This window comes from Nansenia antarctica (assembly GCF_963989245.1).
Source record: "Nansenia antarctica genome assembly, chromosome: 3".
NCBI lineage: Eukaryota > Metazoa > Chordata > Actinopteri > Argentiniformes > Microstomatidae > Nansenia > Nansenia antarctica.
The window spans coordinates 60405102-60421804 of NC_137688.1; the positions used below are offsets into that span (position 1 = coordinate 60405102).

Here is a 16703-nt window from a genome sequence, read left to right on the forward strand (position 1 = left end):
GTAATGGTGAATGTTCCAAAAAATGGAGCGACGGCATTCAGTGCTTACCATCGCTGACATTATTCCTCCACACAGGTACCACAGTATAAGGCTGTGCTAGTATATGTTGTGATACCACCGTTTTCTTATAATTGTAGAAAATTTGTGTTAAAAGACGTTCAAATTGTAGGAACAACATCTTTATGCACGTCCCCCATTCAAATCAAGTCTGTCGATCAAATACTGAAACAGACTCAGTGAGACTGTTTCATGATCAGTGTCATTCACAGATGGTGTGTGAAAGGGCTGCTCATTATCCTTGCATACAGTAACTAGGAACTACTTGTGATACTTTAGATGTTTTATTGTTTTTTGTTGTTGTAGAGTTCTTGTATGGGCATTCATGTAAATCGTTTCTAGCTTCTTCCCTGACCTTTGCATTTCCTCACCATGGCCTCACACTCACATTGGACTAATATGTTTTAGATAAGATAAGAAAAACTCATGGGATTACTAAGCAAGTGTTGTACCAAAAGGCCCACTTGAATGAATGTTTCTGAACAGATGGCTTTGTTATGGAAGGCAGACAACAGAGAGCCATAGTAGCAGAGTGGCACTCTTACACACTTACACTAACACTTTCTTGCCTTAGTAGGGGACCACATGCACATTGTGTGAATGAGGAAACTGCGAAGAAACCTAGGTGTTTTTTTTCCATTCCTTGTCCTGAGGACACACAGGGTGGCACATCTATGGTCTAGCCCAGCATTTTAGCTGCACGTTTGCAAGAAAAGTGCTATACAAATAAAAGGTTATTATTATTATTATTATTATTATTATTATTATTATTATTATTATTATTATTCACACACCTGATCCTATGAATCCAGGGCTTGAGGCCTTTTGGCTTTACATTACTTTTTATTTCTGCTTTTAATGGGATAGAGACAGTAGAGATTGACAGGAAGGATGGCATGCAGGATATGTTGACAGCCAGAATCAAACCAGGGACCCTACCCCACCAAGCATCCCTACATTACATTGTAACCATTTAGCAGGTTTTATCCAAAGCAACTTACAATTATTATTATTAGATTACAGGGACAGTCCCCTCGAGTAATTTAGGCTAAGTGCCTTACTCAAGGACACACTAGTGGTGGTGTTCCCAGGTGAGATTTGAACTCATCACCTTCTGATCACCAGTCCAACTCACTATCCACTACCCATTAGCTGATTCAGGTCTGTTAGTGTTAGGCTTATGCAGCATCAGTTGTAGAGGACAGTGTAGGTGTGTGTTAGTTTCAGGAAAGCAAAAGCAGGTTAATGGTAGGCAATATTTTAAGATTGTAAATGATTACTGTACATACAAGGAGGACGGAATGTGTGGTTATTTGTGCGTAAGTGTTCTTGTCTTTGCATGTGTGTGCAGAAAATGTATTTGTGGAGGATTGACTCACATCATGATGTTAAACACTGAACCATTTAGAAGCAACAATCAATGGAGTCACATTGAATGCAGATGAATGCAGGTTTTAAATACAGGATTGTAGTTGAGTATGCCCTCTAGTGTTTTCTCAAAATTATTACATGTAGATGTATGATGTATTCAGACTTATAGGTAGACTCTGGGATATGACTTCACACCTGTGAAAACAACTTTCTTAAAATATATTTAAGAAAGAGAGAGAGAATGAGAGCGCCCACTTTGTTCACTGCCCTTCACTTTCACTTAATTTCTTCCATGTGCCTTGGTTTCTTCTTTTTTGGTTCCATCACTCTGAAAACTAGCCTAAAGTAAACAGCTGCCGGGGATGAGAAACAAAACTATTTGAATTCTATCAGAGATGCTTTTTTTTTCTTAAGGGTATTTTTGAGTGGGGCAGAGATAGAGACAGTGATGGGCATGTCAACAGGGCACGGGCCAGATTCAAACCCATGCCAACATGGGCACACAAACACACCGTAGGCTACGGTGCTAGACCATTAGACCACCACAGACCACACAACAAAACTGTGACGCATGGGCTCAGTCTTAACACACGCTATTCTGTGTTTGTATTCTGTTGCGTCTCCGTTTTTTAAAGCCTCTGGTAGCGTTGCCCCTCTCGTTTTTGCCATTAATGTCATATCCCACACAGTATACCTTTAAAGGCCCAATCCGTAGTCTCTGCAATTCATTGTGGAAGGTAAACATTGCGTTTTGATCCAAAACATGAGGGCTGGCCTTGTTTTGGCCAAGGTGTGTCTTTACAAACATTCTGCCTACACAAGTTTTCAATTCAAGACAAAACAAAACAAAAATGTCCCCTCTAAGTTACTGCAGCACCCCTGTAGCTACCATGTGTCTTGGTGAATTTTACTCGACCCTTCCTTCCAACAGACTCCTCCAGTAGAAATAATATACTCTAGCCTAGCTAATGCTGTTTATTTGAGTAGTTTTAACACTACTGCAATTCTCTTCCATATCAGCAGAGGTCGCAGGGACACACACACTGTGCTGAATCTTCCTGCTTCAGTGCATTAGATTCAGTTAATAAGGTTGATATGTGTAACATAATGTGTTTATATATAGGCTATATATAACAATAGTAATACATAAGATATGTATATGTACAGACTGTTATGAAAATGATAAAGTGTACAGTATGTCTCCCAATCCCTTCGGATCTGAAGCTGGCTTTCCACAGTGGGTTTACCCAAGTTACATACGCAATAGTGATACGATATTCTGATATGTGTATGTACAGTTATGAATGATAAACTGTACAGTATGTCTCCCAGTTGTGTGTTGTATGCTATAGCTATCACAGAAAAATTATTGCAGTAGCCTACATTTGATTATCTCTGTAATCATCAACAAATATTATATAACGAACAGATATTTATAATACAGTATATAATGTATTGATAATGTATTCGCGGTTTCTGCTGCTGCAAAGTCGCTTGAAATGACGTGCATTGTGCATTCAATGGCACTATTTACAGCTGTAAAAATAATGCAATAGGCTATATACATGAATCACAGAAATGATCATCATGAATAGAAACATGCAGAGCGTGTATTTGACAAATAAACGTGTAAATAAGAACTAGTATGTTACAATGTGCAGTGAACTAACAATTGTTGGGTGAATAAACTCTCTCTTGCCACAAATCTCTGTATTCTCTTGCCATGAAATGTGTAAATTTCCATCTTGCATATGTTGGCACCATTGTGAGATATGAGATATTGTGAGATATATGGAGATACACACTCCCAATTGCGCACTGCTTCATTCATTCATTTGCCTCACTTCCCGGGGGGCTAACATCAAAATACACACATCCCCATGTTTAACACGCATGACACCGACCTGTGCAACATGGAACAAATAAAATGATATTTATAATACAGTATATAATGTAATCAAGTGTATTTACCCCGCTTGATAATGTATTTGAGGTAGGATACAATGTACAGTGAAATGTCTTGTACATAGATATATCAGATGGATATTTGTACTACTTTTCAAACATTGCAAACTACGAACACAGACAGAAAGACAGATTATTCAAATTACATTTTTATTTACTTGCAAATACTTGGGGGCCTGAACGTGACGTTCCATCGTGATCAAGCAGGTGCCACTGACCTAAGGCAGGTGCACACGAGCTAGCAAGAAAATTCAAAGAGACAACAAAATTGCCAAACGGTTGGGATAGAGAAAAGTTGATTCACAATGCAGGGTATTTAACCAACAGTGGACAAGTGATTATTTGTTTGTTCAATGCAAAGAAAAGGCTGTTTGTCTCATCTGTCAAGAAGCAGTGTCTTTGTCACAAAGAATACAATCTGTGCCGACATTATGAAGTCTATACAAAGACAAGTATGCTAGCTTGCAAGGCCAAATGAGAGCAGACAAAGTGTTGATGCTAAAAAGTAATATTCAGCTCAGCAGAATGTTTGTATGCCAAACCCAGTTAAACTAGTCATCCGAAAACCAGTTTTCAGGTAGCTAAACTGATTGTAACCAGCGATAGGCCATTCAGTGATGGTGAGTTTGTCAAGAAATGTATGAATGTGGTCGCAGAGGAGGTATGTCCGGATAAGAAAGATGTCTTAAATGCGGCGAGTCTGTCCGCAAGTATAATCACAAGATGAATTGAAGAAATGGGGAATGTATATGCCCAGCTGCAGGAGAAAACTAAAGAATTTGAGTGTCCGAGGAGCTGGCAGCCCTACAAAGTCTGAGAGGTACTACAACAGGAGAGGATATATTTGGTAAAGTGTGGCAAATGATGGAAGAGTTGGATCTAGACTGGTCTAAGCCGGCCAGCATCAAAGGGGCTAATAGGACGCATGAACAGAGAAATGGAGGAACGAGGTCTCACCCCCCCACCACAAGTCCACTGCCTGATTCACCAGCAAGCACTGTGCTGCAAAGTTCTGAAGTGGGAATCTGTTATGAAGGTGGTGGTGTCATGTATAAACTTCATCAGAGCAAACAGACTTAAGCACAGTCAGTTCCAAACCTTTCTCTTCGATTTAGATGCCTTTCTTCTGACAAAAGGCAAAACTATCCCAGAGCTGATCGACCCAGAATGGAAATGGGACCTCGCGTTTTTTAACAGATGTGACAGAAATGTTGAACGGCCTCAACTTGCAGCTCCAAGACAAGGGGAAACTAATTTGTGACGTATTCCCACATAAAAGCATTTGAGGTGAAACTAGCACTGCTTGTGGGACAAGTGCAAAAGCAAGACTTCACCCATGGGCCATCTCCCTGCTGCCCAAAGCCTCTCAGTTGAGGAACCAGCAGCCCCATTCTCAGCTGAAAAGTGGGTGGAAGTGCGATTCCGTGAGCAACATATCCACGCTAAAGAAATCTGTCTTTTCCAGAACGCCTTTGCCATCAAAGGCCTGCCTTCTTATCAGTTTGATTTGGCTGAGTTACAGAACTGTGATATTCTGAAAGACACATTCAAACCCAACAGTCTCATTGAATTCTATGCTGCCCTCCCTAACAAGACATACCCAAACATCAAAAGGCATGCAATGAAGATGTCCACACTTTTTGGCATACGTATATCTATGAGCAAACCTTTTCACGCACGGAAATGATGAAAACTCAGATGAGATCAAGACTCACTGATGAACATTTGCATCAGTCTTTGAGACTGGCTGTGACAGGAATGGAACCTGACATTGGACTTCTCCCCAGCCAGAAGCAGTTCACACTGAATAATATGCATAGGTAAGCCCACTGTTTTGATTTCAATAGCAATGAATATGAACAAAAACTGTCTTTTCCAGAAATATAAATAATGCTCTTTTAATGGGCTATATATCTCTTGAAAAGTAATGCCCACTTGTCAGTACATTGCATAACTAAATAATGAACTAATCTAGCATTAGGGGGCATAATAAACAAATATAAAATCTCCACAATAATAATGGTAGTCACTTTTCTGTTACAGACCGACCCCGGCCCCCCATCAGAAAAAGGAAAAATTATTTGGCCCTCACAGAAAACACTTTTGGGACCCCTGTCTTAAATCATCTTAAACAACACATGGCCTATCCATTAGAATACTCAACAATGCCTCCTGGTGAGTGTTTTGCCAAGGTGAAATACCTTAACCTTAACTTTGCCGGAGACCATCTGAACATGCCTGAAGGTTTCTGGAAGTCCATTCTCTGGACAGATGAGTCCAAAATTGACCTTTTTGGTCACAATCAAATCCACTACGTTTGGCGAAAACCCAACACTGCCTACCACCAAAAGAACCTTATCCCAACAGTCAAGCATGGTGGTGGGAATGTCATGATCTGGGGCTGCTTTTCCTCCTCTAGACCTGGCCGACTCCACATCATTAAGGGAACCATGAATTTTGAGGTATACCACAAGATCTTTGAAGAGAAGCCAGCAGCCAAGAACAAGACAAGGACCAGACAAGGACAAGACAAGGACCCAAAGCATTCAAACAAATCTACCAAAGAATGTCTCAGGATAAAGAAGATTTGTGTTTTGGATTGGCCTAGGCAGGACCTGAATCGGGCAGTTCATGCCAGACACCCCTCAAACCTCACTCAATTGGCTCACCTCTGTAAGGAGGAGTGGGCAAAAATATCTCAAAACAGATGTCAAAGACTGATTAGTGGCTATACGAGACGTTTACTCGAAGTTATCGCTGCTAATTTTAGGTTTTTGTAGTTTTAGTTTAGTTTTAGATTATCTTAGACTGTTTTAGACTAGTTTTAGTTTTAGACTATGTAGTTTTAGTTTAGTTTTAGTCCATATTGACGGAAAGTTTAGATTATCTTAGACTATTTTAGACTAGTTTTAGTTTTAGACTATGTAGTTTTTAGTTTAGTTTTTAGACTATGTAGGCCAGGTTTTGTATTGTATTTGTTTGTGGTGGATGTTGTATGCCTGTGAACAGGTCACACTTGAAAATGAGCCCTTGGGGCTCAATGTGTTCTTTACCTCTTTTTTTTTCTTTGGCCTCCCCTTGGGGCCCCCCGGCTGCCCCGTGTGCCTGGTCTGTTCCGCCGCCGGGGCACCTGCTTGGCCGTCCTTGTGCGGGGCCTCTTTGGTCTGTGCTTGCTTGGCTGGGCCGGGTGTGCTGGTGGTGGGGCGGGCTGGGTGCGTGGGGCGGCGGGGGCTCCCCGGGGGGGGGGGGGGGGCCACCGCTGGGTACTGGTAGGCAAACTGGCTAGTAGACGCTCTATGTGTAGAGGGCTGCAAGGGAATTTTCCTGGCTACATAGTGTACAGGTTTTTACTTTTGCCTGCTCGCGGCTCTGTCAGTATTGATTGATTGATTGACTGAAAATGTTCATTGTGTGAAGCGCATTGAGTTGCATCTTGTAAGAAATGCGCTATACAAATAAAATTTGATTTGATTTACCTGTATAAATAAAGGTTAAATTAAAAAATAAAAAAAATAATGGAGGTGCCACAAGCTATTGACTGAAGAGGTTCACTTATTTTTGCACCTGCACTCATTTCTTTATAATTTAGGGATTCACATACTTTCAAGCAGCACTGTACATACATGGGGTATTTTTTGTATTTCAATTTTAATACATTTACAGAAATAAAAAAAAAGAGTATTTTAATATAATCCATTTTAAATTGAGTCTATAACACAACAAAATGTGGGAAAAGTGAAGGGGTCTGAATATTTGAACCAAAAGTATTTTTAACACTGTTTTTATTCATTTATTTTAAGCAAATTTTTCAGCACTGCTCGCGGAAAGAGTTCGAGCAGGTCCGCGGAAAGGAGAGGGCTTTGGTCCGCCTTTCACCAGCCGCTGTCACAAATGAATTATTTGAAATTGGCGGCTCCATCAAAGGCCTACAATGTGATTTTGAATCCCACAGTTAAACTATAGAGCATGGTTAAATTTGGTGACGGTTTAACGGTATAAAAAGTTGGGAACCACCCACACACACCCACACACACACACACACACACACACACACACACACACACACACACACACACACACACACACACACACACACACCTTCCCTATCTCTTTATTTGAACCACTGGTCCCAAAAAAGCCAATAGTTATTATTCCTCAGGATTCCCCTTAAACATAGCATAAAACAGGACTGAAAATACTATAAGATTAATGCTGAAATCGTCTGACCACTTTCCCCCCTCCTCCTTGCAGGTACATTCGCACCATGTACCTCGGCATTCAGAGTCGTCGGCAAAAGGAGAACCAGCGGCGCTTCTACTGGGCCATGATGTACGAGTATGCTGACGTCAACATGCTGCGTCTGCTAGAGACCTTCCTCGAGAGCGCCCCCCAGCTGGTGCTGCAGCTGTGCATCATGATCCAGAGGAACCGGGCAGAGACGCTGCAGTGTAAGGGGTTCCCCTAGGTTCCATGTTGGGAACGCTCCACTTTCAGTCTCATAACTCATTTATACTATTTTCTTGTCAGTTTAGCAGTGTGTTACAATGTGTGTGACAATATGAAAGTGTGGAGGACTCGCAGACGAGGCTAAATTGTAGTTAAATCAGTTGTACAGTAATTTCCACGCTGTGGTTCACTATAAAGTTAACTAACGTTTTTACCAAAGTACACTTTCATGATTCTTGCATGATTTTGCAACATTATCACAATTAGATGTCTAAGGCGGGCAAATTACCATCAAGCTTTAACGTCTGTCAATATGTTTGTGTGATGACTAACCTTGCCTGACACAGAAAGACACTGTTATCTCCCTGATCTAGGCTGATGCATGTCTTCCTTTTTTTATTTATTCTTTATTTATCCAGGGGTCACTTTGAGACTAGGGTCTCTTTTTCAAGGATGTCCTTATTACATTCAGTTACATAAATAGAAGGTCAAAGGACAATCAATTTACATATGCGATTTATACAATTTGCACAGACAACAATCAATTATGACATGGGTACTCCACTGAGAAATCCTTAATCAATTGCAGGGGTGAAGCTACATTTCAATTATTTAACTGTTTTCCAGAATTAATCTGGGTTTCCATCAATACTATACACAGGGTTCCTACAAGTTTCAACAAGTAAAATTTAAGACCTTTTTTAGACCTCGTTGAATAGAATTTTAGACCTATCGCGACACCATATGATAGCTTTTTGTCATTCTGCCGTAGCTTCGTTCTCCAATAATTTCTCCCGGGGGCAGCGAATTGGCATTTTTTTGGTTCCAGCTTGATTCATTTCCACGTAAATAGATGTGGTCGGACTGATTTCTTTGCAGGACAAGCTAATAAACATTTTTAGACCTAGCACCTCATTTCTTAGACCTAATAGCTGGAACTTGGGGCCTTTTAGGCCTTATAAATCAGCTTGCTGGATTTTAGACTTTAAGGCTTTTTAAGACCAGGGCGGGAACCCTGTATACAGAGAATCTAAGTAATAAGCAGATTTTGCTTTCTTAATCATAACAATGAATCTGTTTCTCAATTGACTGAATGACTGCCAGTCAGTATTTCTTACTTTGGCCCAGGCAGTAATATAGTTTAAGGCAGACAAAAAATGCAAAAAAGAATGCCAATTCTGAAAAAGATGTTAGTCATTGAAGTTGCTAAAATCCTTTTGGTGAATTCTAGACCTAGTTTTTATTTTTTTATGAAGTTATTTTTTCTGAGTAGCTTCGAGTCCCACTCATATTTTTAATGACAGATATAGTATAGATTATGACAGGAAGGATGGGTGAGAGAGAGAGAGAAGGGATGACATGCAGGATATGTCCACGGCTGGAATCGAACCGGGAGCCCTGCGGTACATGGTCAACGCTTAATCCACTACGCCATCTAAGCGCCCCTAGTTTTCACATCTTTAACACAGGCCAATAGGACAACTGTCACTGATGTCTTGGGGAAAGACACAACTGGATCAACGTAGCGTTCACTGGGTCCTTAGCATTATGGTTGATTTAGTTATTGATTGAGTCAAATTCAGATCAGTACATGTTTCTGTTGTCCATGTTAAAGTCACCCATAATCAACATTTCTGACATTGCATTTTTTTAAAATTAAATTGCTAAATTGTCTAGAGCACAAGGGAGTTGATGATGATGGTTGTTATTACCAAAACTCACTCTAAGGGCCAAACTGATTTGGTACTGATGATGAGATTAATACAGACCTGCTGAAACCATATCACCCCCTTTCCTTTTTCTTTTTGCTATAAGATATGTATATCTATGTAGGATTACATCGGAATCAGATACTGATTTCTTTAGCCATGATTCTATTAAAGAAAACATGTTTGGCTTTATCTGAGAGGTCATGATTAATCAAATCAATTTTGGAAGCTAAACTTCAAACATTAACTGTGTAATTTCTAACAAAAGTACAGTAATGAGATTTATCCATAGACATCATACAGTATGTCAACCTGTTTGATTATTTGATTGATTATTCCCCATCAAACATCAAAGAGAGACATAAAAACACTGAACTGAACAGTTGTTTGTCATATGTCAGCATTTTGATATTATAATTTGTACCCAAAGTAATGAGAGTTAGAACATCCCATACTTGACAGTTTAAAGTCTTCATGTCTTGATGTTTGACATTTAATGATAGCCGTAGTAATATCATTGAACATCTGACAATTAAAGAACATTCATGACTTAATTTCCAAATAATGTGTATATCCTTCAAATATCAACTGCACAGTGTCTCATGACAAAAAGTCACTGCCTGACTTGAGGCATAATGTGTTAGTTTCAAATTAATTGAAGAAGAAGAAGCACACTTTTTATAATGCGTTTTCTTTCAGTGTGGAAATGCCAGCCCCACTCCATTCAAATCCATTCCTACAGAGAGAAACCTACACACACCTGTCCAGCTCTACCTGCCATCCAACCAGGCAGCAGAAATCCCCTGACACTCCCTTTTCTACACTCTTCTTATCTAAAGCCCCATGTTTGGAGAAAGTTGTTTGTTTTGATTTCAGCAGGTTGCATGCATGAAGCAGTAAGTGTGAAAAGTGTTTTATATATAGTCTATTGTCTTTTTTTTTTACTGTTCAAATTATGATGTTTTTAGGAGTTAATTATTTACAATTTAACATATCTCAAACAGTCAGATGGGGAGAATCGAAGTATACTTTTAATTGATATTAGCCATGCTAAATAATTTCAGTTTGAATCATTTAAACTAAATCATGTGATTTCAGTATTAGTGTGATTATTGTCATAATAGTTGTACTTTATTGTACTTATTTGCACATTATATATACATACACATATACTGTATATACATACACATTAGATATGCAATTAATGATTAATCTTCACACATTATTAGTTAGGCCTAGATATTGGAGGAAAGACGGGAAAGAGCTTTGTGTCACTAGTGATAGGAGAAGGACTAAATATTGCTATAAATCATGATACACCCTCAACATCTGTGGTCGATATGTTCCACGCTTGTGGGGAAAAGTACAATAATAGCAAGTAGAGACATTCAGTTGTGTCCCCTAACCCAATCACCAGTGTGTCTAACCAGTGGGAACAGTCATGTAGAAACAGACCACCAATGCCATGGCCAATTAATCCTATTTTATCTATGTCCTTTGTTGTCAAGAATAAACAAGTCAAGATAAATGAGAAATGCAGTAAGCCTACTTGCTGCAATAGCCAGTAGAGAAGACTAGTTAGCAGTATAATTGCAAACAGAGATATAGATAACACTACCTTACTTACTATACATAACTACACTAACTATTTACATTTAAGTCATTTAGCAGACTCTTTTATCGTTAAGGGATTTACAATAAGTTCATTTGTAAGTAAGTTAATCAACTATACATCAGCCATCGTGGTTAAAAACTTTGATAAGAACAAGTGCTATCGGCACGGCAGTCACAGTTTTTTTTTACCATTGGACCACGGTGTGTACTTCATCCACCGTGATTCCAGTTAGACGTTTGTGAAACATGGGCCTCTGCAATTGACTTCTCCATTGATTGTTGCCAACGAAGGTCTCAGGCAAGCCAAACACTACCCTGATGTCTCCGTTTACCATCCTGGTGTTTGTCTCTGTCAGTGATTGCAGCAAGTGTCCCTTTATCTTGCAACATCTTTGCTTGATCCTCCATGATCGACAGAAAAGAACATAACACTATTCAAATCAGATTTTCTGGCCATTGATGGTGGTAATTTTAACACAGAGCACAGTGTTGGCAATGCATGGTAGATTAGGCTTTTGCCATAACCTGCTGGCAACCAAGCAAAAATGTCTCCCTGCATGAAGTTTGCACACACATGATAGAACTGCATCAAAAACTTCTTCTGAAATGTCCTTGTTTCAGAGTAGTCACACGGGGGGGACATAAACAGTGGGCAGGGTTAGGGTTTCTTCAGAAAGGTTGAGGCTAGAAACATGATTCCACTATGTACAGTCCATGCTCAGGAACTCTCCCAATTAAAGCAAGTGAAAAGAGGGTCAAAGGTCAATCCATAGAGAACCACTGTCTTCTCCCATAGAGAACCATTGCCTCCAACACATAGAGAATCAATGCTTGTCTGTGGGTTGGATTAAGCTAGCAAACCGTCCTTTCACATAATTGATCGTGAATGTATAGGTTTGTGTTGAATTTCAGCTTCCTATATGCACAGGAAGTAGCTTACTTACCACTCACCATGGCCCTGCAGTCTGTCCCTGCCACTGGCGGACTCAGGGGAGGGGCAGGGGGGGCGACCACGGTTGAAAAACGTCCCGCTTAAGTGCCCTTTTGAGTGGCAAAAATGCCCTTTTGAGTGGCGAAAATTAGAGGATGTGCCCTATTGGTGCCCCTCCAATGGTGTAAACTTGACCATGTGCCCCCACCGTTGAAAAACGTTGCACTAAAGTGCCCTTTTCAGTGGCAAAATTAGAGGATGTGCCCTATTGGCTGCCCTTCCAATAGTCTAAACATGACCATGTGCACTGATGTGGTCCCATGTTGTGCAGTAGGTGCCCTTTTTTTCTTTTCGCCCCTGCCCTTCAAACAGTCTGAGTCCGCCACTGGTCCCTGCAGTTGTACATTTAAAGAGACATTTATAGAGTCTCGTGTCCACATGAAGTACTTGGATTAAGGGCCATAGGGGCTGTTTTGAAGGGTCAAAAAGGTTGACATAATTGGTGAGGAGGCACTCTACCAGTAGGAGGCACTCTACCAGCACAAGTAAGGTTTATATTTAGATCATCTTCTTGGATGTGAAAAACATGGAATTTATTTTGCTAGCAATTAAGATTGTTTTCTCAGATATGAATTGAAAGGGTTAAAAAAGTAAAATCCTCCTAAATGTGACTTATTGTAACAGATGAGCCTCCCGTAGCCAATCAGTCATAAAAAAAAAAAATCTTCTGACCACAATTGAACAGATTGGTCTTGGAGTCTTAAGTAAGACACAAATAAACTTGGATGTTATGCATTTCAAGTGGTATCTTTGTAATCATGACAACGTAATCATGTCTAAGAATGCATTTCACCATGTAGATTACCAAAATAACAGCTGTTTGTAAATGTGCTGCATGTAGGCTATTGCCAGGTTTGTGATGTCCGATTCCTAACAAACCTGGCCAGCAGCCCCGTTGCCCTTTCCTCTTACCTTACCTCACGGGACGTCCTGGGTCCAGCTCAGCTCCTGCTTCACTCACCAACATCTTTTCATCAGTGATCATTTACTAATACAACTTTATAACTTTATAAGTCTTTTTTTAGGGTGAGGGTTAGGGTTACTCAAACAGTTTGGAATTGAAATCAAACATTTACTATGGGGTCAAGGTAGAGATTCTCATGTTTAATTCAATTGGGGTTTTAAACATATTTCCTGTATTTCAGGGCTACAAACGTTTTGGAAAAAATCATATAATGTCCAAATAAATACTAATGTTTAGTATTTGCTCAACAATCCTTTGCATCTAATAACTGCCTGAAGTCTGCGACCCACTGATCCCATCAGCCGCTGGGTATATTCTCTGGTGATGCTCTGCCAGGCCTGTACCGCAGCCATCTTCAGTTGTTGTTTGTTTTGAGGCCTTTTTGCCTAAAATCTTATCAGGATATGAGATGCATGTTTAATTGTATTTCAATCTCCAGATTGACTTGGCCATTCAAGAACTTGATGCTGTTTGGGGCCTGCCATGCATTTGGAGGCAATTGCTTGTACTCGAGCAAACAAGATGTCTCTGTACAATTCAGAATACATTCTGCTCCTGCTGTTAGCCAGACAATTATAATACTATTTATTTTAGCCTAAACAATTATAATAATTTGTCATGCCATGAGGGCTCTCGGATCTGCGCAAATAGGTCCTGGAAACGCAAGCAGTCAAAAACGGAGAGGTCCCAGAACAGAATCTGACAGGGTTAACCCTAACCCTTGCAAACAGTTCTTATTATGCACTGCACTGTACGTGTGCAAGCTTGGTGTACTAAATGATTCTTGAGTTTCATTGCTCTGTTTGAGACTAAAAACCTTTTTTTGAATGCAAAATGCTATAGGCCTATACATTTCTAAACTGATTAACCACTTTCATGAATCAAGAAACACATGTTTTAAAGTTAGGCTGATCTCTCTTTCTTTAATATGTATTCATTACATTGTAATGTTTTAAACTTTTTTTATGAGTCTGAACATGTTGATGTTAGGTTAGGTACTTAAATCTAGACGCTCAAAGATTTCACTATGTAACAACAGATTGTTTTGACTGTTCAAGGCCTAGGTGTCATATCAAATCATCAAACAACTGTTAGTCCTCCATAATATCTGCAGTCAACTGAGTATCAACAGTGCATATGTGTAGTATGCTGGGGCCTCATTTATAAAGCTTTGTGTAGAACTGGCGTAAACAGCCTGCGTACGTACGCAAAGCAAGAACATTTACGCACACCAACATTCAGATTTATAACAGTGCGCACGCAAGTGGAATCACAATCAAAGATCTTAATTGTATTTATCAGAAGTGTTTGACAGTTGTGTGTTTTGTAGTACACCAAACCTGTCCTTTCAGACAGGAATTTGATCAAATTTTTCCTCTCTTTCCATTTCTTTCTACCAAACTTTTGGTGCTCTGCATGTCCTCTTTCTCTCTCTTCTTTCTTCTCTCTCTCTCTCTCTCTCTCTCTCTACCCCTCTTTTTCCCCTCTATGTTTTGTCTGGCCCCTCTATGTTTTGTGTGGAGTATCTACGATACTCTCCACCACACTATCTCTCTCTTTTCTCTCACTCCACCCCACTCTCTCTCTCCTTTTCTCTCTCTATCTCTAGGCGTCTCAGCCATGGCTTCCCTCCTGTCCCTGGCCTGGGTGCTAGCCTCGTACCACAAACTCCTGCGTGACTCACGTGATGACAAGAAGAGCATGAGTTACCGGGGTGCCTTGGTGCACCTGTTCTGGCGCCTGTTCACCATCTCCTCGCGGGTGCTCTCCTTCGCCCTCTTTGCTTCCGTTTTCCACATCTACTTCGGAATCTTCGTGGTGCTTCACTGGTGTGCCATGGCCTTCTGGGTCATCCACGGCGGCACTGACTTCTGCATGTCCAAGTGGGAAGAGGTGCTATTCAACATGGTGGTGGGCGTGGTCTATGTCTTCTGCTGGTTCAACGTGAGGGAGGGCCGGACCCGCTACCGCATGGTGGCCTATTACACGGTCGTGCTGCTGGAGAACGCCGTCCTGAGCGCCCTCTGGTACGCCTACCGTGACCCGGCTACCACTGACACCTATGCCTCCTCTGCTCTCTGCGGCGTCTTCCTATGCTTTGCCTCGGGGGTGGCCTGCATGGTCCTCTACTACGGAGTGCTTCACCCAATGGGCCCCGGGCTGCGGGTTCTGGCCAGCTCTTGCTGCGCCGAGCTGCTTTGGGGCCTCCCTCTGCCCCCGGAGGCTGAGCCCATGGCACCGACCCCGGGGCCCCGCGGTTCCCAGGCAACCCCCACACGGGGCCTGGCGGGAGACTACGAGGACGAGGACGAGGCCGCCACCGACACCTGCCTGCCTGTGTTCCAGGTGAGATCTACAGAGCCTGTAGATGCGGCCGGCAGGCCCATCCGGCCCGAGGGGCCCCTCATCAAGATAGACATGCCCAGGAAGCGCTACCCGGCCTGGGATGCTCACTTTGTGGACCGGCGCCTGCGCAGGACCATAAACGTGCTGCAGTACATCAGCCCCAACGCGGTGGGCATCAGGTATAGGGATGGGCCACTTCTCTACGAGCTCCTGCAGTATGAGTCCTCCCTCTGAAGGCATTCTCTCCTTCTCTCTCTCACACACACACTCTTTCACTCTCTCATTCCGTACTTCCTCTTCTCTAGATCTGAACTCTCTCCATTTGGTGCTTTTCTTTTCTTTCTGATCATTCGGTTATCCTGCAGGAGCTGTGAGTTATGTTCAACAAGAATCTGTCAAGACAATATTATATACAAACAATCATGATTTATTTTGGGAAAACATCCAGAGAAAAATTATAACCTAACATAATTTTCAAAATGGGATATAGCCCCAACTACCTTGGTTGGGGAGATTTCTGTATGAGTGTGTAGATAACGTATGAATGTGTTATTATGAAGTGTTTTGAACGCATATACTGTATTGGTGATTCAACCTGTGTATACTTGTGAAGGGCATATGTATGTCCCTGTCATTTGGGACTGGTGCAAAGCCTGATGGGAATGATGGAGGAGGGTCCCAGTAGTGTCAGTTCTTTGCACCTCAAGACTAACTGCCATTCTTTATGTAATCAAATACTTAAATTTCATTTACTGCACACAAGTCAAATCAAATCAATTCAATATTGTTGTGAAGCACATGAATCTCAAATTATGAAGGCAGGCGCATAAGCAGCCTTGCGTTTCCAATGTTTGCATAACAAGCATTTAATGAATATTGCATCTCCAGCAGTGGAAATGTATCATCCTTCATATCACTGAGGCAGAGGCTGCTTTCAATCAGTTCCACCCATACTGTCCACACAATAAACAGTGCCCTCTGCTGGTGGTAGCCTTGAATAGCATGCATGATTAGATGATTTTCATGCTGAATGTGCTGTGACACAATGTGAATTCAGTAAGTATCAAGGAAATAGAAAAGAGAATAGGGGCAAAAGGAGACAACTTGTCTCACTCCACTGATACTACATTATCTTCCCCCAAATGGTAATTTGTTGAAGGCAAAAAATATGACTTTGCATGGGATAGAGGACAGCACAAAAGTTTTCTGTTTTACATCTCTGACTAGCACAATGGTTGTA

General features: G+C 41.1%; 1 protein-coding gene across 1 annotated transcript; it reads left to right on the plus strand.

Moving 5' to 3' along the window:
• Positions 1 to 5558: 5558 nt before the first annotated feature.
• LOC308154236 (XK-related protein 6-like) lies at positions 5559 to 15697 on the plus strand (the record flags this gene model as incomplete). Its single annotated transcript, XM_080527404.1, has 3 exons — positions 5559 to 6076; positions 7645 to 7841; positions 14727 to 15697. 3 exons carry the CDS (start codon positions 5559 to 5561, stop codon positions 15695 to 15697), a joined length of 1686 nt encoding a protein of 561 aa, XP_080383530.1.
• Positions 15698 to 16703: the final 1006 nt, after the last annotated feature.